General features: G+C 39.6%; 1 protein-coding gene across 1 annotated transcript in view; it reads left to right on the top strand.

The window, feature by feature from the left end:
- LOC137005681 (uncharacterized) overlaps window positions 1-27,887 on the top strand; it is a 1,355,627-nt gene that overhangs the window by 325,420 nt on the left and 1,002,320 nt on the right. Inside the window, exon 9 of the mRNA XM_067366462.1 lies at window positions 2,579-3,165. Within this exon, the coding sequence (XP_067222563.1) occupies window positions 2,579-3,165 (587 nt within the window). The remainder of the gene's footprint in view (window positions 1-2,578; window positions 3,166-27,887) is intronic.

Genomic DNA, 27,887 nt, shown 5'->3' on the forward strand with positions numbered 1-27,887 from the left:
TGAAGTAAATGGCTCTCTTTATGAGTGCACATCTGAATAATTGATTCATCCGATTGATTCGCTCAAAACGTAGATTCATTCAGATTCATTCAGATAAACACTGTTTAGTAACAACGTCATACTAAATCAAAAGCAAAACATTTATAATGGTTTTAGATAAATGACCATATTAACAAAAAATAAAAACATGTTCCAGGAAGTGACAAAGTAGTTCCTTATGCAATGATGTCCATACAGTGAAAGCTTTACAAAAACTGCAAATAGTTTAAGTAGAAATCTAAAATCTCAGAGTTTTTCTCTAAGTTAGATCTTTCCAGCAGGATTTGTGAGTCTGAGACGGGGAGAGTTTTCAGTTTCTGCACATAAAACTGTTACATGTTAAAGATCTAATTACTTTATTACAATGAATCTTATCATAAAATCAAACAATGTTTCATGGTTATAGTTAATTCATAGTTATTAGCAGCAGTGGTTGATGAAGATGAGTGTCATTAGTGTTTGTTTTTGTGTTTTTTTTTTTATCCATGTCATGTTGTGAGAAATAACAGTATTGTCTTTCATTAAAGCAGTTTATAGCATGTTCTCAGATATCCTGACTCCAATAATGTGTTTCTAACAGCAAACACTCAGAATAAAGTGAGATGATGTGAATGTCTTGTTGAATGAGTGTTGATAGTCTGAGGATCATCAATATTAACAGAGAAACTGCTGAAAACACTCTTTATTTCATGTCAATAGTTTCTGTTTTCACCTAATTTATTATGCTGATGTCTTCAGATCTGCTGTAAATTGACACTTAAAGATCATTTCATTGCTGTCAACAGACTGAGGGGATTTGATGACTACAGATATGTACAGTTATTTTTGTCTTTGTGGTTTTAACCGTTTTTCTTACCATAATCCATATTTGGAATCATTTCATAACATTATATTCTGTTACACTCTAAAAAATGCTGGGTTAAAAACAACCCAAGCTGGGTAAAATATGGACAAACCCAGCAGGTTGGGTTAAAAGGCACCTATTATGCCCTCTTTCACATGATGTAATATAAGTCTCTGGTCTGGTCAAGTTTCATCTTAAAATACCCCATTTGCCCCTATTTGGGGGTGAGCAAAAACATGCCTTTTACTATATTACTGTATTGCTGGCTAAAAAAATAAATCCAAAATTGGTTGAAAAAAATAGCTGGGTGAAAACAACCCAATCCCTGGTTTTGTCCATATTTAACACAGCAGTTTTTAGAGTGTATCTTTTAATATAAAAACAAACCCCGCAACTGATATTATTGAATGAATTTATTTTATTTTGGCAGATCAGCTCCTCCCACACTGGGATTCATTATCAGTGAAGCTCGTCCCACATCACTCACATCATCAGTGAAGCTCCTCACACTGGAATGGATCAATAAATGCTGGGATATTCCAATCAGATGACGATCAGATCAGGAAGAGCTGAAACCAGTAAAGACTGAGTTTATTAAAGAGGACAGTGAGAACATGAGTGATCCAGAACCCTGCAGAATGAAACACACTGAAGATACTGAAGAACAAAGAGGTTGGTGTTTATTCTTCATTCATTCATGATGCTGAACAACATTCATGTTAGAAAGATTCAACTACACATTTAGATATGCAGTTAAACTCATTTTCAACAAATGGTCAGTGAAGTGAGATTTGAAAAATGTTCATATTGATTGTCAACATCAGGTCAAAGTACAGATTATTTTACATTTATTTTATATCTGGTTCAAAATGTACAACAATGTAACCAAAATTTTAGACATGTTTCAAAATAAAAAAGTAGTAATATCAGTAAACACCAAAGTGTATCAAGTAAATTCACTTTCCAGAATGGCTGACAGGGTTGTAAGTTTGACTTAAGCAAAAGCTGATTTATAGTTACTGATAAAGTTGTATTTTTCATAAAATGTAGACGTTATTCTTAGTTAAACTGAGACGATGGATTGAGATTATTTCCTTGTCCTCCCATCATGCTGTAGAAAGAGCCCAGATGATGTCACTGCCTGGGCGTCACAGTTTTAAGATTAGGAAAATTCATAACAGGGTTGAGGGTAGAAATTCACTTGAGTTTGTTTTCAGTGTCCCACATTCACATGTGTGGAAGTCTGTGAAAGAAAAAGTGTGACCAACCCTTAATAACTAAATAGTTTTTGCAAAATTAATATCAATCTAAAAGTTGGTGTCGATATGTCAATAATTGTGTCATTCATCAAAATATCGAATAGTTCTCACTGATTTGTCTTTAATGTTTTAAATATAATAACTGTTTCAGCTACATATAGTAAATATATAAAAAGGCATCAAAGTGATCAGAATATTTCATAGCAGTCGTTTATTTCAGTACATGAAGGTTCACTTTTATGTTCTTTCACTTCATAATCCTCATTTTGAATCACTTTAATATACTGAAAATGAACTATTTTTGTCATTTCAGAGCTGACGGAAGTGAAGGAGGAGAGTGAAGAACTGAGTGAAGTGGAGGAGGAACATCATGACAAACCTGGAGAAAAACCTTTGAGTCGCTCAAAGACTAAAAATAAATTTTTAAAGAAAAGAGCCAAGAAATTTTTCACCTGCACTCAGTGTGGAAAGAGTTTCTCAACCAAAAAAAGTCTTGATGTTCACATGAGAGTTCATACAGGAGAGAAGCCGTTCACATGTGATCAATGTGGGAAGAGTTTTACATCAAAACAAAATCTTGAGATTCACAGTGGAGTTCATACCGGAGAGAAGCTGTTCGAATGTAATGAATGCGGCAAAACCTTTCTCTGGGCAACAAACCTGAAGAGACATCTGAGAGTTCATACAAAGGAGAAGCCACATTCATGTTCTGTGTGTGGAAAGAGTTTTTCACGGCTGTCATATTTACAAGAACATGAGAAAATTCATACTGGTGTGAGAGAGTACATGTGCTTTGAGTGTGAGAAGACTTTTACTACAGCAAACCATTTAAAACGTCATGAGAGAATTCACACTGGAGAAAAACCTTACAAGTGTTCACACTGTGACAAGAGATTCAGTGTGTCATCAGATCTAAAAACACATGAGAGGATCCACAGCAGAGAGAAGCCGCACATGTGTGATCAGTGTGGAAAGAGTTTCTCTTTTAAAAGTCACCTGAAGATACACATGAAGATCCATGCAGTGGAGAAACCACATCACCACAGTCTGAAATCATGATAAGTAGTTCATAGTTGTCTTACAGCCACAATAAGCGGCAGGACAGTTTGGTGGTTGCTTAGTGTCTGCTTGGAAAATCTGAATCTTCTCCTGAAACTACAACAGAACGATCAAATCACTGTTTAAACAGACTGTGTGGATTCTTCCCTTAAGGTCAATGTGACAAACTAGTGACTTACACTTAGTGAACAAACTGCCATGTTTCTATTATTGTCATTTACAACATAACAATAAAACAACCTGTAATTGACAATATTAACTCGCTGTTGGTCCTCTTCATTCATTCCATGATAAATCTCCCACCATTTTCCATCATCATTCCTTCAATCTTCTGTAGTAGTTCTTGTACCTGATCATCTGATTTACTCCTGATGATTTACTTCAACACAGTTTGATCTGAATCAGGACAGGCTGATGTGTTTTACCGTAGTGTCTCTCTCACCTCTAAACATGCTCTCATGACTGTAATATAAGGAAAAAGCAGCATTGAGCATCATTCATAATGTTAATGAATGTTTCATTGATTAACACTGTATGAGTTAGTCTTTACACTGAACTGCAGCTCTAATGATTTATAGTTAAAACCAAAGAACATATTCATCTGTTTTAATGTTTAAACAGAAAATATGATTGAGTTGTTTTGAGAGATTGAGCTGATTTACTCCATCTGCAGAATCATAGATGAATCTCATGTAAATCTCATGATTCAGATTCACACAGCCAGAAGTGATGAGACGATCAGAAGAGAAAGAAATAACAGGATTGTAGGATTTGGACTTTTTAATTTTATCTCTAGGATTGTTGGAAAGGAAACACTCGCCCTGGTGGTCCGGTCAGAACCCAGGAACTCAGTCAACCACAGTTCTTTCTTTTGATGACTTTACTGAAGCATTTGTGTGTGGTCTGTACAAAGATAAATAACAATTACAATAAGTAAATAATACAGACTTCAGATTAAATTATTTAACAGTCCAATATAACAAACAATAATACGTGTAAAGTGGAACATTACTCGCAATTCACGAGTTCACACTTACAAATAATCCGATAGTAAGTTGTATGCGAAGCAGTACTTGTATTTGGCCTGCTGTCTGAGGAGAGGGCTCTGAACTCGGTATTTGCCCCAAACCCAGAGTACTCGCCAAAAATTGCAAACCAATGCAGGACAGCAGCCAGAAACATTACTGATGACCCACAAAAATTGCACTGCGTAGGCTGATTATGCTGTTTGGTGGGTTAGTTTGAAGGGCAGAGGCGACATCACTCCTGCAGCAGTGGATATATTAGCCAGTGAGCTTCTGCAGGAGCTGAGTGAACATCACTGTTGCGGCAGTGAAAGAATTGGCCAGAATAACTGAGCTCCTGCGGGAGCCAAGGTGCATCACTGCTGCAGCAATGATAGAAAAATTCTACTGTATTGGAATGATGGTATTAGTTGAGTTGGATATGGTGGCTTGCAGGTACGTGTGGGAGAACAAGCTGGAGCTGAAATTAGCTGATAGGTGTTTGTTGGTATTCTTTAATGTGGAAGCGATTAGATCGGATGTAGTTCTGAAAAGCTTCTTCAGACCAGCGACCAAGTGTTTCAATCTAATGCTGGGAGAGGCCTTTTTGGGTAGCTCTGTCACGGTAAATCACGGAGACAACGGACAGATCCAGGTGCAGGGTAGTTTAATGGGTAATCCAAAATCGTGAGTCCAGAAACAGGCAAGGGTCAAAATCCAAAAGGCAATCAAACAGAGAACAGGAAAAACAAACAACGACACTGGTAAACTGAACTGAAAACTCCATGACTAAAGCAGAAACAAACAGGGGATAAATAGACAGACACTGATGAGGGAACACAAAACAGCTTGATAGATTTGTTGCATTTGTTATACTGTGGCTGTTACATAAAAGGAGAAATTAACAAAAGAATTTTGAACATTGAATTTATCATAATCAAACACACCTATTTCTTGATGTAACACCTGAATGCTACACAATGTGTTACTTTAGTACAACTGTAGTTTTCTGTTTTCTGCTGCTTTGGGCCTCACTGCATTAAGTCACCTCAGGATTTCAAGAGAAACCAACTATCACATTCCTGGAACCAGGGTTAGGTCGAAGCCTTCCAACGGCCATCACGTGCTCAGTGAGCCTCAATTTGCCAATGTGCACAACATTTAATGACTTTTCAGAAAGTATGGTATTGGCCAAAGCTTGTGCCAAGACATTTGGCATTGCTTGATTCAAATAACAAGGTTTTTTTTTTTGTGGAAAAGTTTTTTTTTCTTAATTTTTATATATATATACACAATTAGGGCATTCTGTATGTTACATTAACTTGATTAATGTTTATTTCCATTTTTTACTTTACTGTTACTGGGTCAATAGTTCACCTTTGAGAACTCTAAGTTAAACATTGAGATTTGCTATATCTGAGTGTTTTAAAAGCAAATGTATGTCTGTGTTCCCAACCCTCTTCTTGGAAGCAAGCATTTGGATGTCTCCCTTACACGATCCATCCATTTCAGGGATTGGGCTGGATCTGAAATCAAATACTCTGAATGAGAACTGTTGTCAGGAGTTTTCTTTCCTTCAGTGTTTCGGTCAACATATATATATATATGTGTGTGTGTGTGTGTGTGTGTGTGTGTGTGTGTGTGTGTGTGTGTGTGTGTGTGTGTGTGTGTGTGTGTCCTAGGAAGACTGTGCTGCGCAAACGTTAGCTATGCTCAAAAATGTAAACTAGTAATTTAAAACTGAATAAGAAAAACGAAAATGCCTACTATGAGTAAATATTTGCTGCTTCACACTGACATGGCTCAGTAACAATCTAATTTGAGAGATACAGTAATTTATAGATACCTGAAGCTGTTGCATCTTGGAGTTTATGTGGTGGCTGGGGGTGTTTTACTTCCTTTTTTTGAAGAACTTTGAAATATCCATTTTAATTTTCAAATAAACTGATCTAGTAAAATACTACACACCAACGAACTGCAAAAGATCTAATCTCATTAGCTGGATCGTGCACACCCTTAATTTCTCATCGATGGTTGGCCGGTTTACATGTCAGTCAGAAGCAGTGGGCGGTTCTTGTCGGGGATGAATGACAACGTAAGATTTCTCAATATGCCTAGTTGTCTGTACTTGTGTTCTTGAGGACTTGTGAAACGTCAAAGTTCACATCTAGCCAAGTACAGTTTAAATCCCTGGATGTGTTCTTGATCCGCCCCTTTTATCGAGGATGCATCGAGAGGTGACGGAATTGAGACAGCCAGGTGTCCCAGAATGCATCTCGCACTAACCAGCAAGCGTCAGTAAAGGAGGAAACCAGCATAATTTAAACTTATTACTGTTATTATGTCATTATATGTAGTTTTAAGAGTTTTTCAGGTGAGAATGTGCTGGTTTACAGCTCAAATTTGTGGTTTATTGATAAAGATAGTGCCTTTCTGAAAATTTGATCTGATGTCGATCACCGGACGCTCAGTGCTCATGTACCCAGCCCAGAGCAGCCTTACCTCGGCTAGTCCTTCTGATGTTTGTTGCTGGCTCCATTTTGGCTGAGGGCAACGTGACGTTTCATAACTTTATACATTTAGGCTATACTTATCTCATGGTCATCTTTTTCTTTTTTTTGCTGCAGTATTCTCCTACAATGGTGATTTATACATAATTTATTATCATACCTTTTTGGGGATGGAATGTTGTTAAATCAGGGAGGAGGATGAGACCAACTCTGAATGTAACACGTCGCGTTTGCATCCTCCTCCTCGGCCTGCTAACAGGGTTAGAATTTTGTCTGAACTTCCTCAGCCTGAAAGAAATGACAGAAAAAAAGTTTTAGCCAATGTTCCCAAAAATAAATATTTTATATCAGAAGGGAGTAGATATCCAATGACAAGTGGTCAATAATGATAGGTATTTTTTAGGTTTATTAGCATCTCAACATTACAAGTAAGAAGACCAATGGCATTCCCCAACTCTTAACTCTTCCAAGTTAAAAATATTTTGGTGGGTCTGTTGGGTTCGAGAAGCAGGAAGTACACCACATTTTAGAATCCAAGTGAAAGGCTGCATACTGTGTGCTTTTTAGAGATTTTGCTACACTGTAAAAAGTAATACCTAGATCTAACTTATAAAAAGTGAGGCAAGTGGCTGCATTGGATGTTTTAAGTTGAATCAACTTGCAGCCTTTTTTAAGTATAATAAACACTGTAACATTACTTAATACAAACACAACAAAATTAAGTTGAGTTAACTAATAGTACTAGTAATACTCAGTTGAATAAACCTACTTTTATTGGTACAGGTCACTTATTTATGGGTTGCTACAAGTTACCTGTACTCATTTTAATTAGGTTTTATTAACTTAATGTTCTTAGTGAAATTAACTTAATCATATGTGAAAAACATTTTAATTGAGTCCTGGCTATAACCTCAGAAAAGAAATCTAAATGTCTATATTCTAAGCACTACAGTGAATAAATTTACATAAACAGACTTTGTCAATAACAATTACAAATTCAACTGAAGAAGAAAAAGATGGGAAGATAGATTGAAGATAATAACATTTATTCAATGTCAACCAGTGATTTTTTTTACAGTGACTACAAAACAGCCAATAAATGTGGCCGTACATGTACACAATAATATAAAACAAACACTGTATAAGTGTATTTTCAACCTGTTCTGAACAGTAAAGTGAAATATCCAAACTGCCCAATCTACAATGTTTAGATGAAGGTAAATGTGAGCCATAACATCACATTGTATCACACTGGAACTGCAATGTCAAAAAGGATTACAGTGTTTCTATATTTTGAACAACTAGTCTTAAGGTCAAAAACAAACAAAAATCAAAAGTACTGGTAAAAGTTGATATTTGGTAAGCTCAACTACCAAAGTGATTGCATTTTTTAAATTATGGCAAACAATTCCATATGCCATTAATAAATCATCTAAAACAACTTGGTGAGGACATTTGCATACTTGGATGATGGCTTAGGATGCATGGGGTCCAATCCCACAAAGAGCCTCTGATATACAGTATCTCAAAAGTGTTCACCAGTTTTGAGGGAAACATGAGGTCGAGGGCATAGGTATGTCCAAACAGGAGGCAGCATGCTTTCGACAGATTTGGCACCTCTGGCCACGGGCTGTCCTTCCTTCTATGATAATCCCAATCGTTTTGAGCTGATGGCACATGTAAATTTTCAGTGAGCAACTGCCAAGCTCAGCGTGCACCTCTGTTTCATCATGACTCTATTGGTGGAGACAAAAAAGAATCAAGAGTTTGGTCAGACAAACAGGTAATGAGATGAATATAGCAGACAGGTAGAAGACAGATAAGACACAAAGTCAAAATTGTACTTTTGTTGCTAAAGGTGGTGGATACTAGATGGACACTGTGGCTAGAGCATGTGACCAGAGTGAAGTCTACCATGACAATGCCATAGTGTGGGTACTAAACTATCATGATCTACTGTAGCATGAGTGTTGTCTTTTTCTGGTTCAAAGGATGCATTACAATAAAACAATGCAATTGTCCTTGCCTGTACCCGATTGGTCATCACATAACTGTTTATTAAGCTACAGAGTTTAAATCTTTCAAGAGCAAACATAATAACCCCATATCATCTCAATATTAATACATACAGACAGAAAAATAGACAAGTAGCTTTAAGCCCAATACATACGTGGTGGACACTGATGTGGTCTTCCTGTCTCTCCCCCATGTACTCAATCAGGCATCTCAGGACCACTTCTCTCCTTTTCTCCACAGAGGCATATGGTTCATGTCAAAAAGTACACTTTGATGATGTTGCCTTAAAAAGATGACAAAACAACATATTATTTTTACATTCAGTCTGGCATTGTTTATCAAGCAAACTGCCTCAAAGAAACACTGGTTGGTAATAAGAAACTGCTCTATTTGGTGATTTTTACCGTTTTTTTTTTTTTGGGGGGAGAAGGAGACGATCATAGATGATCATATCTGCCTGGTAGGTACATAAAAACATCTTCAGAAATGTAATTGTATGGAGCTCAGCTCACACTATTGTTTGCATTTTTTTTCTATGTTTTACTTACCTGGGAGTAGTTATAGCTGTAATTGTATTTATTCTGAAGTTTTTCTTACCTGGATGTGAAGATTGAAGACCTCAGGTAACAAAAGTGCTTTGGTATCTAAAGACCAGGAAAATGCATGTTAGAATAAGGTTAAGGTAAATGTAACTTATTTAAGAAATAGGTTAGAAATTAATTGTTATTAATTGACTATGCAGCATAAAAAATATCTAAAATCAGACGACTATCTGTTGCTGATAACACGATCACCCCACAACAGCGGCATTCCCCCACCAGAGACTGTGTTGTTAAAAGTGCTGTAGTCATTTCTACTATGTGTTTTAAGGCTACTTTGGCTTTAATTTTACAAATAATATATCTTTTAATCATTAGTTAGCGTTAACTTAAACTAATATTTGACAAATGATAAGGTAAAAGTAGAAAAAAAAACTAGGAAAAAAAACACGTTAATATTAGTACTACTATAGTAGCTAACTAACGATTAAAATATATATTATTGTTAAAATTAAAGCCAAAGTAGACTTAAAACACATAGTAGGCATGACTACAGCACTTATTTAATTTCATATTAACAACACAGTCTCAACTGCCGTTGTCTGCCGATCGTTGCCTACAAGACCACACTGTTTAGCACTGTGCAGCCATCTTAACATGCCATGTACGTGTGCAGGATAGCCAGCTATACAGTACAATTTGCAAACCTAACCTCAGCTCCCTAGTGGAGTAATCAACAATCAACATCAACAATAATTCGGCTAAATTTGCTCAACTTACCGTGTTATCAGTCCCTGAAATTCAGATCCGCTGCAGCAAACAAACAGTTGAAGTGCCGAGAAAGATGCTGCATCTGCCTGGGAGTCCCGCGCCAGTGAAAAACGGATAATGCCAACTTAAAAAATTTAAAATATTTATGTTTGATGAACACACCTGCCACACCGACAGCTGCTCTAATAAATTGTGTTATGTCAACTCACTTTTTTAACATTTCTTGTACACAACAACCATATACAAATAACTACTCAAATAAATTGCAATAATTTTATATAAAATATATTGTTATATAAAAACTGAGGTATTTTAAGTAATGAGGAAGTATATTGATACTTTTTAGTATAAAACAAATAAAATAAACTAGATTACAACTATTTAAAGTATATAAAACCTACTTTGTGGGTGTAGCACTTTTTACAGTGTAGTAGGTAAGGGGAAAAAGGTGAGAACATTGCAAGAGGTGGGGGCATGCAAGTTATTTGCTTTATATGCTCATTTGTAGTTTTTGTTCTCATTTAATCATGTCCGAGACTAATTTTTTTTTACAAAAATAAAACCATTTAATTAAAATCTCATAACTCTCATTGGATCTATGCAGATCCCATAGGTGACCCATTTTTATCTAAAAAAGGAGAGTTCTGAATCTATGACATTCCTTCAAAATAGCGATTTTGGACCAAACGGCACAGTTGTTTGCCTAGCCCTGTTCTAGATGTACTTTGTCAAATGCTGCTGTAACGTTAATAGCGGGATGGGAGGGTTTCGATCCAAGAGATTCCAAGGCGGGAATTCTGCAGTAAAACTTTCTTGCTAGGACTAAAACACACTTTATGCAGTAATGTGCAAATATACTGAGACAATATTACAAAGTTTTTCTTATTAACATTACTTAAACATAAGTCAATTAATGTTAAATTACTCAATGTCAGTGGAAGAGAAACATGTTAACTAACGTTAGATAACTAAATTGCATCTTATGTTTTTGCATCACAATTAAAAAAATGGAAGCCTGCATTCAGAGCCAAATTGAACATGTTACGAACACAAACATATGAACCGCGCTTTGCACTCATTGTAGATATTTTTCTAGATTATTCGAAATAAATACCTTTCAACAAGACTATTAGAAGACGTAGTCTGTTCAGGAAGCTGCTGGTCATTTCCTATTCTTTCTATTATTGTATTGAACCTTTCACTCATTAGATTGATGTAATCTCTATTTGACAACATCCTGCAAAAAAACAAAAAACAAATGCTGAAGCAAATCTAGGTGGCTGCAAACGAGTGGGGGATGGGAAAGCCTGTGTTTGGCTGTCGCTTAACAAGCAATTTAGCTGTCTAATTGCAAGGGTTCAACCTGTTGAGTGCTTTTTGGTTTTACTGATTCACAATGTAGAAATAACATTTGATCACACTTATAGGCCTAACACAGTTCAACATTCTAACAAAATCTCATCTCATTATCTTATTCATTGCAAAATTGTTTTAAAGTTCAAGATTGTTGTAACAGGTAATAAGAGCATGGTTTAATCACCGAACACATCAATATGATTTTGAGATTCATTACTTCAAATAAGTTTACCAACCCGGTCCGTGTATGGTCAATCAGGGTATCTTCCATTCATTCCATATCCGTTTTCAGATCAGAAAACGGAAAACGAAAAAACATTGTTTTTTAATTTATTGTTTTCGTCACAAAATGGAAAAAGATTAAAATGGATTTTAAAAACAAGGAATTTATACATTTTTATATATTTTGTTCCTCAATCTTACGTGTTAAAACTAAATTGTGAAAAAAGAAAAATCTTAAAAAGCTGCATTTTCAACCTTTTCTCAGTAGCATTTGCAAAGGTCAAGGGCAGGGGGGGCAAAGACACGGCAAAAGATTAAAATGGCATCTATAGCAGGGCACGCAGATGTGATCATCAGTATGATAAATAATAATATGACTTATGAAAACATTTCTGCGCACTTATCCCAAATGGGCGTACAAAAATGTTCTGCAATGAGTGTTTGCAGATTTTGCAGCGCACTCAACGTGAGAAGACACGGCCACTAGAGCTGATAGCCATCTAGAGCTGTATAGCAGCGCTATAAATGAGGTGAGTTTATGGACTATTTTTGAACTTTTATGAAAGGGGACATTTGTCATGAATGTAGTAGCCTACATTACGCAAAAACATTAAGCCTGCAAAGGCAAACATTGTTAACCTATTGCTGATCATGATGATTCTTTCGCATTTGCATTTATTGTATATCTTGCATGGCTTAAAGCTGCTGTAGGGAGTTTTTAGAAAACCTTGACTTAGCCTGAAAATTTGAACAAGCACAACTCACAGGTCACTCCCCCTTGCTCTATGCTGCGCTACAGCCCTCCCTCCACAGCTCCTCCCCCATCACAACGGAGCCTGCCGTGAATGCGCAGGCTAGTAAGGCGGATAAACAGTTATGGCACAGTCACTGGTACAGACGAAACATCAACAATATGATTTACATTGACTATGGCCTGCCCATACTTTGACTACAAACTTGGTTCTCAAAACATTACGTATTTTGCAATACATGTAATGTAACTATATGACGTTGCACTATTTCTATAAGTAATAAATAATTAGTATGATAATATAACGGTAACTAACGTTACAGTATGCAAGTAATTATTCTATCGATATGTAATGCTAAATAAGGTTTGCTAGTACATTATTTCAGCAACATGACAAGCCAGTGAATTAGTAGGTTTCAATAGTTGCTTTGCACAGTGCGTGGCATTTTATCTGTATGTTATGCTGCTAGAGTTTTGACACCGAGTCAATGGGCTCCGACGAGGAATTCACACCCACCACGACTTCGAGGAGTCAACGGGTGGGGAGAAGAGGAAGCATCAGGCAGGGGACGGGCAGGCCTGTTTTGAAATTATCTTAGTTGTGTAGTTCTTAAAAAATGAAACAAATCAAGCAGGGATACTTACTTGTCAAGCAGAAATGTGGCTAACTCTGCATCGTTTTTTTAATCCTTTCAGGACACGTAGCTCCCTCCACCTCGGAAAAGTCGCTCCGATATTTACCCTCATTTTATTTCGGGCTCTATTTAATTCTTTCTTTTTGGCTTTTTTATCATCGTCATCTGTCTTTTTCCGTTTACCTGTCTTTATTTTGTGAGCAGGTGCCACTCGAGGAATTGGCAGTTTGGATTGTTTTTCCGCCATAAGCAAAGCTGCGGCACACCGGTAATCTTGAATTTGAACGCCTGTATGCGCTGGCGCTGTGCATGAGAGGGGTGAGATCAGCGCGCACGCGAGCTTGATTGACACTGCTAAGACACTCCTCCTGGCTCTGATTGGTTGTTTCTTACCGGGAGCGGTGTATTTCTGCAAATGGCAATAGGACCACTGGGAGGAGCTAGAGGAGCTTGATTTTTTCACAGATTATCTGTCTCATATTCTACTGTTAGGACATAATGACAGGTTTAACAAATATGTAAAAAATAAATTTTTACAAAAGTTACCTACTGCAGCTTTAATTTTGGAAGCCCGTTTCCGCCACTAAATAAAAAAATAAAAAGATTAATTACGACTTTTTATCTCAGAATTCTGACTTTTTAACTCGCAATTGCGATAATATATAAATATAAAGTCGCAATTAATCTTTTTTTTTTGTGGCGGAAACGGGCTTCCATACTTAATGTAGTTACTGCGTGATTATGTCATTTAATTGACATGCCATTTGCTGCTCATGGTTTCAAGTATCGATATTTTGCCTTTTCTACGGAGCACAATAAATGCAACACAACATAATTTCTTATAAAATCCGTAAATGCATTTAAAGAACCGAAATTAGCCAGATATATTCAGGATGACAAGGTCTGGCACGACATACAATCTCAGTTATATACACACACGCACACACACACACACACACACACACACACACACACACACACACACACACACACACACACACACACACACACACACACTCACTCCTATCATTACTGGGATTCTCCATAGGCGTTTTTATACTGTACAAACTGTGTATATACTATCCCTACGCCATCACAGAACATTTTTACATTATCAAAAAATATAATTCTGTATGATTTATTAGCTTATTTCATCATGGGGACCAAAAAATTTATTATTTTTATTGTATTATACTTGTGGGAACGAACATTTAGTCCCCATAAGGTTGGGAAAAACAGTACACAAACACACACTCTCTCTTTTAAAGCTGCTTTAAAAAAAATCTATATTGTATAAAGTGCTAGAGAAATAAAAGGTGACCTGACAATTAATGCATTTTATTTTGAGTTTCATAAACAGTCTATGTAAACATGTTTAATTAATCAATGTATTTATTAGACTTTAAAACATAATTTTTCTTGCAGCAGACTTTCTTTTGAGAGTTACAATTGTATTATGAACAAAATATTTCACATCTTTCCAAGTTCTGTCCTTCAGTGCCTCTTCCTCTTCTAGGCACTTCATGCAGTCCAGTTTTCCTGGAACCCTGCGCTCCGCCATGAACTTTCCCAATTGTTTATTTTACCGCCCCTCTCTCTTCTTCTCGCCACGGTCTTTTCAGGATTATCCTGGATGTTTCTACATATGACAAAAAATACCATATAGATTATGTGAGCTTAAAAACAGACACTAAAATGTAGGTTTCTCAAACAGCCTTTGCTCAGTCACAGAAAGAACACTAATGTGGGGCTGCTTGATATGGTCAAAAAGTTATTCAATTCTCAAAGTAAAAAAAAAAAAAAACAGACTTAGTCTTTAAAGAATCAAGAACTGCATTGTGAATCATGAGTTCAGTGTTGTATACTGTAGCGAATCATGAGAATAGTATTATTAGTCCCTTACTGAATAGTCAAATAATTGTCCCATATATCATTAGTTTTATCAAATATCAAAATAACTAATTGCAGCTCTGTTAATTGCAGCTCTGTTGCTGAGTAATGACAGCAGGTATCCCCCTCTTTTTTTAACTTTCTCCATATAATTAGAAAAATATCTAATTTAATTATCAAAGATGCTGCAAAAATGAATTCCTCTTCTCAAGAGATGTTTAAAGATTAGGTTAATAGAGCATTTTCTTGAGCACTTCAACAGGTGCCTTCCATGTGTGGGTGACAGTGGGTTTTAGAGGGACATTAAAATGTCAGAAAGCTCTTGGGTTTCATCAGAAAGATGGTCATTTGTGTTCTGAAGTTAAACGAAAGTCTTATGGGTTACTTTTTTTTTGGTGAACTAACCCTTTAAAGCAGGGATGGACAACTCCGGTCCTGGAGGGCCAGTGTCCAGCAGAGTTTAGCTCCAACCCTAATCAAACACACCTGAACTAGCTAATCAAGGTCTTTAGGATTAGTAGAAAGTTATAGGCAAGTGAGTTTTTATCAGGGATGGAGATAAACTCTGCAGGACACTGGCCCTCCAGGACCGGAGTTGTCCATCCCTGCTTTAAAGGAACACTTTTTTTAACATAGGCTCATTTTCCATCTCTCCTGGAGTTAAACATTTGTGAAACAAATCCATTCAGCTGATCTCAATCTGGGGGTATCACTGTTAGCATAGCTTAGCATAGATCATTGAATCGGATTAGACCAGTAGCATCTCACTCAAAAATGAGTTTCTATATTTTTCCTATTTAAAACTTGATTCTTCTGTATTTAATGATATTATGCAATGCCTGAAAACAGTCCCTGGCTAGTTAACTTCCATGGTTAGGGTTAGGATTGTTTAATATCACTGCCGCTCCCATGGTTACGGCTACAGAATTCCTTGATTGTTAAGCTGGAGTGAGAAAATTGCGCCTAGTCATATTGGCCTAGAAAATCCCAACTTCTGATTTTCAGGTGGTCTTAGTACACAATTTAAATACAGAAGAATCAAGTTTTAAATAGGAAAAATATAGAAACTCATTTTTGAGTGAGATGCTACTGGTCTAATCCGATTCAATGATCTATGCTAAGCTATGCTAACAGTGGTACCTTCAGATCCGAAGATCGGCTGAATGGATTTGAAAACGATAAGACATAAATGTTTAAATTCAGGAGAGATGGAAAAAAATTGGAGTGTTCCTTAAGGATCAACAATTGTTCACTGTTTTGTGCTCAGTCATGCATATATTTGGCTCTGGTAGACAGTAACAGAGCGCAGCAAACACTTTAAACGAACATACCCTTCGATATGGTTGTCTGTTTTCCACTTTTCTTTCTCTTCGGTGAGGGCCTGTTGGCCTGGCTTGCTCTCCGACTCTGATCTGCAACAGAAAAGCATTTGTACCTGTTACTGTGTGAATCCTCTGGTATTGTTGGATCTTCAACGTTCATGTGTACTGAAGGGCTGACAGGAAAATCTGACTAACAGTCTTTAACAATGGCAGAGTTTATTCACATTAATTTAACACATCCTTCAATAGTGAATGGTTTATTTATTAGGGTCCTATAACTAAAGGCAGGTTTTCTAAAAAGGATTATTTGCCTTGATGTAAAACACTATTCAACTCACCATCTACATCCGAGTCCCCATCCTCACTGCTTTGGGCAGGTGTTTTTTGAGGGGAAAAGAGGTCCGAACATTTGTCTGAAAAACAAAAAATGTGTTATCAGATCTTCTGCAGTGTAAAAAGACATTCTGAAATCAGTGACCATGTCTCGAAGTAAAGCTGCATTTTTTTAAGATGATCTGAGCCTCATTTTAACAAGTAATCCTAGATGCGCCGTTCCCATGCCTAATCCCCATTGTAGCGCCCTCTCTGGTGCACCAGAAGAGGTCTACTTTGCTGATATGGCTTGGGTGACATGAGGTTGAGGGGTTCCTTCGGGGAACCAACCCCCTAGGGCCCCTCCCTCTCTATTGCATTGCAAGCTGTGCAGTTTCTGGATTGGATTGCTGGTCCTTCTCATAGAGGAACCTAGCATTTCATTCATTCATGACAAACCATTGAGTTCCTCTTGGGCCGCCCCTCAGTCTACTCGTCACTAAGGGTGTCGTCCCCTGCAAAAAACTCTGGCCCAGCCTGCTCTACTGTGTCCGTTGCGGGGAGATGACACCTCCTGTCTCTGCTGCTGTGTAAGTGGTTGGTGAGAAAATCACCCCTGAGACAGGTGACCCAGAGATGGGTGGGGCTGTTCTTTTCCCCCCCGGAGGAGGGCCGGGTGGTAAGTCCTTTTGTTGGCTTTGTTTCTGTTCTGCCGCTGGTCCAACAGTCAGCGGTACCCAAATTAAAAAAAAAAGCAGTTCCTCCATCTCCAGGTCTGAAGAGGGCTTGGAGAGCAGTGGGAGGAGAAAAACCTCACCACTCTCATCCCCCTCTTCCTTCGCCAGAGGACAGCACCGTGCAGTTTGAGAAGGCAGCCGAAGCCTCTCCTGCGCCCCCTGCCCAACCGTGGAACCAGGTAAGTGTTGCACAGCACACTGTGACGCCGCTTCGGGCCGCCTCGCAGTGTTCCACCTCGCTGCCCCACTGCGGGTACGCTGGTGGTCCCTCTGATCCCGCTGGTACGGTCTCTGAGAGCCTGGTTAGCATTCCCCAGCCCGTCTCGCTGGCTCATTCGGACCATCAGGCTCGGCTATGCAATTCAGTTTGCCCGGCGTCCCCCCCAAGTTCTACTGGCGAAGGACACGATAGAGCCAGTCCCTCCAGCCGATATGAGGTCAGGGTTCTACAGTCCCTACTTCATTGTACCCAAGTGGGTTACGACCTATCCTGGACCTGCGAGTTTTGAATCGGAGCCTTCACAAGCTACCGTTCAAAATGCTCACGCAGAAACGCATTTTCGAGTGCATCCGTCCCCAGGATTGGTTGGCAGCGTTCGACCTGAAGGACGCGTACTTTCATGTCTCGTTTCTTCCCCGACACGGGGTATTCCTGCATGTTGCGTTCGAAGGACGAGCATATCAGTACAGAGTCCTACCCTTCAGGCTGGCCCTGTCTCCCCGCGTCTTCACGAAAGTCGTGGAGGGAGCCCTTGTTCCCATGAGAGAACAGGGTGTTCGCATCCTCAACTATCTTGACGACTGGCTCATTCTAGCACAGTCTCGGGATCAGTTGTGCAAACACAGGGATTTGGTGCTCAGACACCTCAGCCAGATGGGTCTTCAGGTCAACTGGGAAAAGAGCAAACTCGCCCCGGTGCAGAGAATCTCTTTTCTCGGTATGGAGTTGGATTCGGTCGAACAGATAGCACGCCTCACAGAGGAACGTGCTCAGTCGGTGTTGAATTGCCTGTTCATACGTTCAACGGCAGGACAGCGGTCCCACTGAAATTCTTTCAGAGGCTCCGGGGGCATATGGCGGCTGCAGCGGCTGTAACACCGCTCGGTCTGCTTCATATGAGACCGCTACAACACTGGCTTCACGGCCGAGTCCCGAGATGGGCGTGGCAATGCGGCACGTTCCGGGTGGCAATCACTCAGGAGTGTCGCCAAGCCTTCAGCCCATGGTCGGACCCCTTGTTTCTTCGGGCAGGAGTGCCCCTAAAACAGGTGTCCCGGCATGCTGTGGTTTACATGGATGCCTCGACCACCGGCTGGGGTGCCACGTACAACGGGCTTGCAATTTTAGGGGTTTGGACGGGACCCCATCTGCAGTGGCATATCAACTGCCTCGAGTTGCTAGCAGTACGCCTTGCTCTGAGCCGCCTCAAAGAGCCGCTACGGGGCAAGCATGTACTGGTCCATACGGACAACACTGCGACCGTTGCGTACATCAACCGTCAAGGTGGTCTACACTCCCGTCGCATGTCGCAACTCGCCCGCCATCTCCTCCTGTGGAGTCGGAAGCATCTGAGGTCGCTTGGCGCCATTCATGACCCCGGTGTGCTCAACCGTGTGGCCGACGAGCTCTCACGAGCTGCACTGCCAGGGAGAGTGGTGACTCCACCCCCAGGTGGTCCAGCTGATTTGGAGAGAGTTCGGAGAGGCTCAGGTAGACCTGTTTGCCTCACCAGAAACCTCTCACTGCCAGTTGTTTTATTCTCTGACCGGCGGAACACTCGGGACAGACGCACTGGCACACAGCTGGCCCCGGGGCCTTCGCAAATATGCGTTTGTTAATATATATATATATATATATATATATATATATATATATTATTGTATATAATATGTGAGCCTACTTGCACAGACATTGTGCAAAGTCAGGGAGGACGAGGAGCAGGTCCTGTTAGTTGTGCCCTATTGGCCCAACCGGACCTGGTTCCCGGAACTCTCACTCCTCACGACAGCCCCTCCCTGGCCCATTCCTCTGAGGAAGGACCTTTCTCAGAGACGGGGCACTCTTTGGCACCCGTGTCCAGACCTCTGGAAACTCCATGTCTGGTCCCTGGACGGGATGCGGAGGTTCTAGGTGACTTACCCCCCGAGGTACTTAACACCATCACTTTGACACATGCACCGTCTACAAGACGTGCTTACACCTTGAAGTGGAACCTGTTCGTCGAGTGGTGTTCTTCTCGCCGAGAACACCCCTGAAGATTCTCGATCAGAGTCGTGCTGTCCTTCTTGCAGCAAGGGTTAGCATGCTGCCCCCTCCACCCTCAAAGTCCACACTGCTGCTATCTCCGCTTACTACGACCACATAGATGGCAAAACTGTTGGTCAGCACGACCTGGTCATCAGGTTCCTTAGGGGGGCAAGACGGTTAAATCCTCCTCAACCCCCTCCATACCCTCTTGGGACCTTGCTCTGGTGCTTCGAGCACTTCAGATTGCTCCCTTTGAGCCCTTGCAATCAGCAGACTTAAAGATCCTATGAAGACTTTGCTGCTGGTTGCATTGGCCTCCATCAAGTGGGTAGGGGACCTGCAGTCATTTTCGGTCGACGAATCGTGCCTAGAGTTTGGGCCGGGTGACAGCCACGTGGTACTGAGACCCCGGCCTGGCTATGTGCCCAAGGTTCCTACCACTCCCTTCAGGGAACAGGTAGTGAGCCTGCAAGCGCTGCCCTCGGAGGAGGCAGACCCAGCCCTGGCTTTGCTCTGTCCAGTTCGCACTTTGCGACTGTACATAGACAGAACTCAAAGCTTCAGGACCTCAGACCAGCTCTTTGTCTGTTATGGAGGCCAGCAGAAGGGAAAGGCTGTCTCCAAGCAGAGGATGGCCCACTGGATAGTGGATGCCATCGCCCTGGCTTACCAAGCTCAGGGCGTGCCCTGCCCGCTCAGGTTGCATGCTCACTCCACGAGAGGTGTAGCATCCTCCTGGGTGCTGGCTCATGGCGCCTCGCTAACAGACATTTGTAGAGCTTCGGGCTGGGCGACACCTAACATGTTCGCTAGATACTATAGCCTTCGTGTTGAGCCGGTCTCCTCCCATGTTCTCGCCTCAGGTCAGAGGCACGGAGAGGCCCCGGCTTAGTGTCGGCTTGCTGCACTACATGCGCTTCTTTTCTCCAGAGAATCCCTACAAGGCAGACCCTGTCGAGTCCTCCGATGTCCCCTTCGGCAGCCGATGTGGCGGAGCATCTGGCGCCAGGCCTATACTCCGTTGTATCCTTGAGAACCGGGTTTAAGCTGGGTTCCATATGTGTGACCCTACGGGGATCCCATATGGCTGGTTCCATGGTTGCTCCTCAACGAAGCCCGTGTCTTTCCCTCTGGGAGAACCCATCTCATCGAGTTGGAGTCACCCCAGTTCTTCCATATGTTGTACAACCTACAAGGTTAGTCCATATGTACAACCTACAAGGTTAGTCCATATGTACAACCTACAAGGTTAGTCCATATGTACTTCTCCACATAACTCCTTCGGGGAAGGATGTGGCTTCCGCAGCATTCCTTTCTAATGAAAGGTTACGCTTCCCAGCATTATCCAATAGTCTCACTGAATGGGTTTGGGAACAGCAGTGATCGACCCTCTCTGTGTGTTAGCCCTGTCCCACCGTCCTCAGGCAAGGGGGTTGAGGTGGCTTACAACAGAGCGCTGGAAGAGGGCAGCTCCTGTGGCGCTTTGGTAGGGATTCCCATTTGTCGGTCTGTCCGACGTACGTCGAACGTGACCGACTGAATGGGAACGTCTCGGTTACAAAGGTAACCCTCGTTCCCTTAAGGAGGGAATGGAGACGTACGTCCCGTCGCCACAGTCGTTGTCCTGCTGATGCTGCCGCCTGCTTGGTTCGGCTCCTCAGCGAGAACCTGAAGATGCAACACACCTGCTGCTTATTATATACCTGCACTGCGAGGCAAGCAGCTGATGCATATGATTGCATGCCAATGTGCATTGGCTCGTTGTAGTTACACTCGAAGTAGATTGGCCTCTCTAGCGAGATTCCTATTCGCCGGTCTGTCCAACGTACGTCTCCGTTCCCTCCTTCAGGGAACGAGGGTTACCTTTGTAACCGAGACGTTATTTCTTAATACATGCTGCTACCATGTGGACAGAGGATGAGCAATAACTGCCTGTAAATTTATACAGATGTTGACAGCTATTTTTTTTACTTTGAATGTTGCAGGTCAACAGCGATCCTCACAGATTCTCCAGTGAGGGCAGCTCTGGAGGAGGAGCAACAGAAGAGGATCCAGAAGAAGCCGCCTGCTCCAAAGAAAAGGCTCCTTACTATCAAAAACACTGCAAACACGGTTTTCCAGGACAAGGATGAGGAATGTCTTGTGTGCGGGGAAACATGCAATTCTTCCTTGCCGAGGGGAAGTGTGGGTGCAGTGTCTCTTTTGCCAGCTCTGGTCACATGAGGCATGCACTGAGGGTGCAGAACATTATATCTGCCACAACTGTTACAATGCATAGTTTCTGCAGCCACTGATACATGGTGGCGTTTCTTTGCTGTTTTTGTTTGTTTCTATGATTATATGCTGTCATACTGTTGAAAAAAATGTTTTGAATGACTTTAAAATTAATTGACATGGCCAATAAACAGATATTTTAAACAGTTCAAGACAGGCGCTCTCTTCAAATGGATCCGTCTGTTTGGTAGTATGTGGAAGATCAGTTAAAGTAATCAGAAAATGAATTCCTGAAATCATTCTCTTGTCACGATCAGTTCTCTTTAGTTCAGTTCCATGGACTCAAGTTTTTCATGTCACATGTCCCTTTGTTCTGTTTTCCACTCGTCTGTATCCTTTGTTACCAGAGGTGTCAAGTAACGAAGTACAAATACTTCGTTACCTTACTTAAGTAGAAATTTCGGGTATCTATACTTTACTGGAGTAATTATTTTTCAGCTTACTTTTTACTTCTACTCCTTACATTTTCACGCAATTATCTGTACTTTCTACTCCTTACATTTTAAAAATAGCCTCGTTACTCTTCATTTCGGCTTGTTTTCATTCCGGCTTTAAAAAAAAAAAAAAAAAAAAAAAAATATCCAGATAAATCGCGCCATCCGGATAGAGTGAATTTGATTGTGGTTGGATGAGAAGATAAAACATATAACGTACCATTCTGACACCCTATTGGTTTGTACGTAATCCATCACACCTGCACATCAAATCACGTCACACTCCAGCAAGGAGGACTAAAAGGTGCGTTCACGCGGCCTTGTAATTCCTGTAGTTACGAGATTCGAGCTTGTAAAAAGCGTTCACCTCCTCGTAGAGATCGTAATTACAGCTTGTAAGCTGGTAGTTTTCTGAGATCTCCCACATGTTCCACCTGACCGCTGTAGATTCATTTAGGTGTTGATAGTGGTGTCATGGAAACGCATAATTCCTAGTCCAAGGACCAAAAGGACGTGAACAGCTCCGAATATAACGTCACGTGTTGTCATGTCAAGATTCCGGTAAATACGAGGTGACGTGAACGCAGTAATAGTCAGTGTTGGGGGCATTACTCAAAAAAGATGATTTCTTATAAGTTATTATTTCTACACTACTGGCTCATTTAGGCTATCAAACGGGTGCTTTCTCTTCGTCCTCTGCAAATTAAGCTAGGTAACGTAATGTTAGTTCGATAGAGAGACGTTTAAATCATATACCGGTTTTTAAACTTTTTTTTTTTTTTTTTTTTTTAAGCGCGACCCTTTTATTTATGTGACACATAGTCATATACAACCATGTAACTAAACAAGCCAAAACGAATTAATTTAAAACGAAACTTAAGGTAAACCTGCATTGCTCTCATGGTATACCTCTCTCTTTCAGTGAAGTGGAGCAGTGCTCTTGCTGAATGGCACGGATTGCACTACAGACTATTGTACCTTTTATATGTTTTTTTTTTTAAACTGTATTTTATTTTTCATAACGAACAAGCTGCGATGTCACGTTTCCAGTGCTTTGTGAGGCGCAGGCGCGATCAAACAGCTGTCTTTAAAGGGGACTTGCCTCGTCGTCATGGCAACGGTTCGTGAACAGGTCAGATTACGTCAGAGTTTGTTGGATGCTCAGACGACCAAACAAACGCCGATTAAAGGTGCCCTAGATTCAAAAATTGAATTTATCTTGGCATAGTTAAATAACAAGAGTTCAGTACATGGAAATGACATACAGTGAGTCTCAAACTCCATTGTTTCCTCCTTCTTATATAAATCTCATTTGTTTAAAAGACCTCCGAAGAACAGGCGAAGCTCAACATAACACCCACTGTCACGTAACAGTCGGGGTGTACGCCCCAATATTTGCATATGCCCGCCCATGTTCCCAACATTATGAAAGGCATTAGACAAGGGCAGGCATTAACGTCTGGAGCAGCACAACCAAATCATCAGACTAGGTAAGCAAGCAAGAACAATAGTGAAAAATGGCAGATGGAACAATAATAACTGACATGATTCATGATAACATCATATTTTTAGTGATATTTGTAAACTGTATTTCTAAATGTTTTGTTAGCATGTTGCTTATGTACTGTTAAATGTGGTTAAAGTTACCATCGTTTCTTACTGTATTCACGGAGACAAGAGCTGTCGTTATTTTAATTTTTAAACACTTGCAGCTTGTATAATGCATAAACACAACTTCATTCTTTATAAATCTCTCCAACAGTGTAGCATTAGCTGTTAGCCACGGAGCACAGCCTCAAATTCATTCAGAATGTAAACAATATAACAGTATACAATACTCACATAATCCGACGCATACATGCCGCATGCATGACGAACACTTTGTAAAGATCCATTTGAGGGTGTAAATTTTGTTTATGTACTGTTTAAGGCAAGCGCAAGCTTGGGGGCAGAGAGCATGAGAATTAAAGGGGCAGTAGCATAAATCGGCTCATATTTAATGATGCCCCAAAATAGGTAGTTAAAAAAAATTAATTAAAAAAAATCGGAGTATTTTGAGCTGAAACTTCACAGACACATTCAGGGGACACCTTAGACTTATATTACATCTTGTAAAAAAACATTCGATGGCACCTTTAAACATGTTCAGTCGGGTAAACAGACTCCGACCAACGCCAACACCTATCCAACAAACGCCAACAGAGAGTTTGCTGGCGTTTGTTGGTGCGGTGTGAACTGAAACAGCTGAAAACAGCTGGCAGGTGTTAATGTCAAGCCCTGATTGTTATTAAGCCTGCCCTGGGTACACCAAAACTACCCGCATTTTTCTTGTCCGTTGCCCTCACAAATTTCTGCAGTTAAGCTTGGATGTACATTTACATTCCAATAAAGGTTATTAATGCCTCTGAATTTTGACTTTTTGCACCATTAGAATACTTATAGGCAACCAAATTTTTCAACATCAACATTTTAATATAACATTATGGTCATTATGGCCTTTAGAAAAATGTTTTTTTGAGGAGGTGGAGTACACAATAGGCCCCTGTGGCGCGGCCTAAGCTTTTGTCCTTAATGGCATTTTTTCCCCTACATTACTTTTACTTTTATACTTTAAGTAGATTTCCAAGCCTGTACTTTTATACTTTTACTTGAGTAAAACGCTTGAGTTGATACTTCAACTTCTACAGAAGTATTTTTAAACCCTAGTATCTATACTTCTACTTGAGTAATGAATGTGAATACTTTTGACACCAGTGTTTGTTACCATCATTATTAGTTTACATGTATCAGCTGTGTTCCAGTCATTATTCTCATTTGTGCTTATAAGTTGTTCCCTTACATTCATTCCCTGTCCGTTCACTATTGCGTTTACAGTGCCTGTCAGCCTGCTTGGATTATTATAATAATTAACATGGACTGTTTTGAACTGGATACGTCTGTCTAGTCTTCCTGCCTGAACATGAGTGTGACATCTTTATATTGCTTAAGGGTTTCTTGTTTTTCCTGCTGAACCCTGTCATCTTCAATTTTTCTTAAAATAAACAAGTTATTTTAACAAGTTAATTAAACATTGTGTGTGATTTATTAATAATGAACTATTAATAGTGAACTAAATGAGGGCCAGTTAGTATTGTTTTAAAGTTTGACTAAATATTTTTGTTGTTAGATTTTATTTAGAAAAGAATGTGCAAATGGCATATTTTATTGGGGAATAAATATTTTTAGCAGTAATTTCATGATCATCAAAAGACTTTTACCATTAACTAAAATGTTTTGTTGAGAAAGGGACACATTATCTTTCTGCGAATCTACATTTCATAATCACTATGCAATGAAAATGTATTTAAACTTGAATTTGTATTTGTGGTTTGCTCGTATATTGCCTGCTTGCAGTTAATTTATAAAAAGTGCTGGAGCTTGACCGATATGTATTTCTAACAGCATAATGTCTCCTTAATACAAAACATATGAAGTTAAATGGAGAATCAGTTAGATTTCAATGCACTTCTGTGATTGTAGACAATGCCGCGTCTGAACAGGACTTTTATTTTGGAGTGACGACATGACGTCATACGACTGCGCCGCGCTCCTGCTTCTGTGATTCTGCTGAAGAAAGGTTTGTTTTAAGAATTTAAGCTGTTTTAATCGATAGAAACAGTTCAGTGATTTATAGTTGTGTTTTTGTTTTAAACAATCGATGTTAAATGAGTTTATTTACTATTTAATGTAACATGGTGATTCTTTATCTAACTGTAATGAAGGATATTTGTGTGAGTAAAGCTCATATCCACTGATGAGAAACAGTAAACCTGCGTCTCATTTCTCTCTCTATATATCATAAATCAGTTTATGAACACGAGTTCAGTCTCTGGAGAGTAATGATGGAGAAACTGAACTTTTCAACTCCGAGTCAATTGAGTCAAACACTTCGATAAATGATTCAGTGAATCACGACACGTGCTGCTCAAACAGTGAACATGAACGAGAACAACAAACACTAACAAACTAACTAATCATGTTTCCATCAGTCATAAATGCCTAAATATAAAGTCTATTAATTTGCAGCGTTAGTTTTTTGTGTTTTTGTCAAACAGGGTCATTTAAGACCATTAACTCTTGTTAATTATTCTCTTCTTAAAGATGGCATTTATTAAAGAGGAAACTGAAGATATGAAGATAATTATTAAAGAGGAAACTGAAGACATAAAGATGGAGTTTATTAAAGATGAGACTGAAGATATAAAGATTGAAGAAACATTCAGAATGAAACATGAAGATACTGAGGAACAAACAGGTTAGTTTTATTCTCAAATTTGATCATTATTAAAATGTGCAGCTCTACAGAAATGGAGAATATCCAGAAGTGTAATTTTACAGAGAAGTGTCCGAATTCACTCAGTCGGTTCATTTACTCCTTCAAGTGGACTTAATAATGCTTACTCCAGCTCTAAAATAACTCATTACTCTAGTGAGTACATGTAGTAATGTGTACATCACTTTAAAATTCAGTGTTTCCATTAAATGTGATCCTGGACCACAAAACCAGTCGTAAGTCGCACAGGTATATTTGTAGCAATAGCCAACAATACTCTGTATGGGTCAAAATTATAAATTGTTCTGCCAAAAAGCATTAGTATTAAGTATTAAGATATTAAGTAAAGATCATGTTTCATGAAGATATTTTGTACATTTTTTACCATAAATATATAAATGTATTTCTTGTAAGGAATGTATGCCAAGGACTCCTGTTTGTGTGTCTCTACTTTAAAAGCCAATAGTAAATGAAACCAAGTAGATAACACAATAATTATTTTTGCATACAAAATCAGAGACTGAAGAATAAATACGTTTTTATTATTTTTTACAATTTTAAAATAACAAAACTGTGGTACAGGTGTCTTATGGCAGTACATACAGTCATTCATCATGCAATCATACAATGGTAGTTCAATAGACGAGTGAAGGGTAATAGCACCAAACTAGACAAGAATCAAGAAATGTAGACAATCAAACTACATTCTCAAGGAAATTCCAAAGAGGGGACCAAACACGCCAAAAATCATTAGACCTCTGGTGTAAGTCACAGGTTAATTTTTCTAAAGGTAGGGAAGTAGCAATTTGAGTCAACCACATATTGACAGAAGGAACCTGAGGAGTGGACCATAACAAAAGTATACATTTTTTTGCCAGAAAGGTACAAAGATGTAGCCCACATTCTAGATCATGGCTGAGGTGCAATTCAGCTTTACAGTTCAAGAGATAGACCTTCGGGGATAGAGCAAAAGATTTACCAATGACCCTCTGTACAACTTTATGCATCTCTTTCCTGTAGGTCTTGATCATGTCAAAGTCCCAAAATACATGCATAACCGTGCCAATATTAGACTTGCACTTAAAACACAATTGAGAAACATTAGGAAAAAATCTTGTGGAGGCGAACTGGTGTTAAATAAGTTCTGTAAATAAACTTAAAATTTTGCTTGTGACTCTATTGATGCGCCTCTAAAGTAGACGCTGGAGCATGCCGAAAGCCAGTCCTCGTCACTGAGATTTGTTCCAAAGTCTTTTTCCCATGCTAATTTCAGAGGGTCAAAGGAGGAGGAGCCAACATTAGATAGCATAGTATAAAAAACAGAGATCTTCCTTTTTAGAGAAAATGAAGAGT

The sequence above is a fragment of the Chanodichthys erythropterus genome, chromosome 3, assembly GCF_024489055.1.
Source record: "Chanodichthys erythropterus isolate Z2021 chromosome 3, ASM2448905v1, whole genome shotgun sequence".
NCBI classification, from domain to species: Eukaryota; Metazoa; Chordata; class Actinopteri; order Cypriniformes; family Xenocyprididae; genus Chanodichthys; species Chanodichthys erythropterus.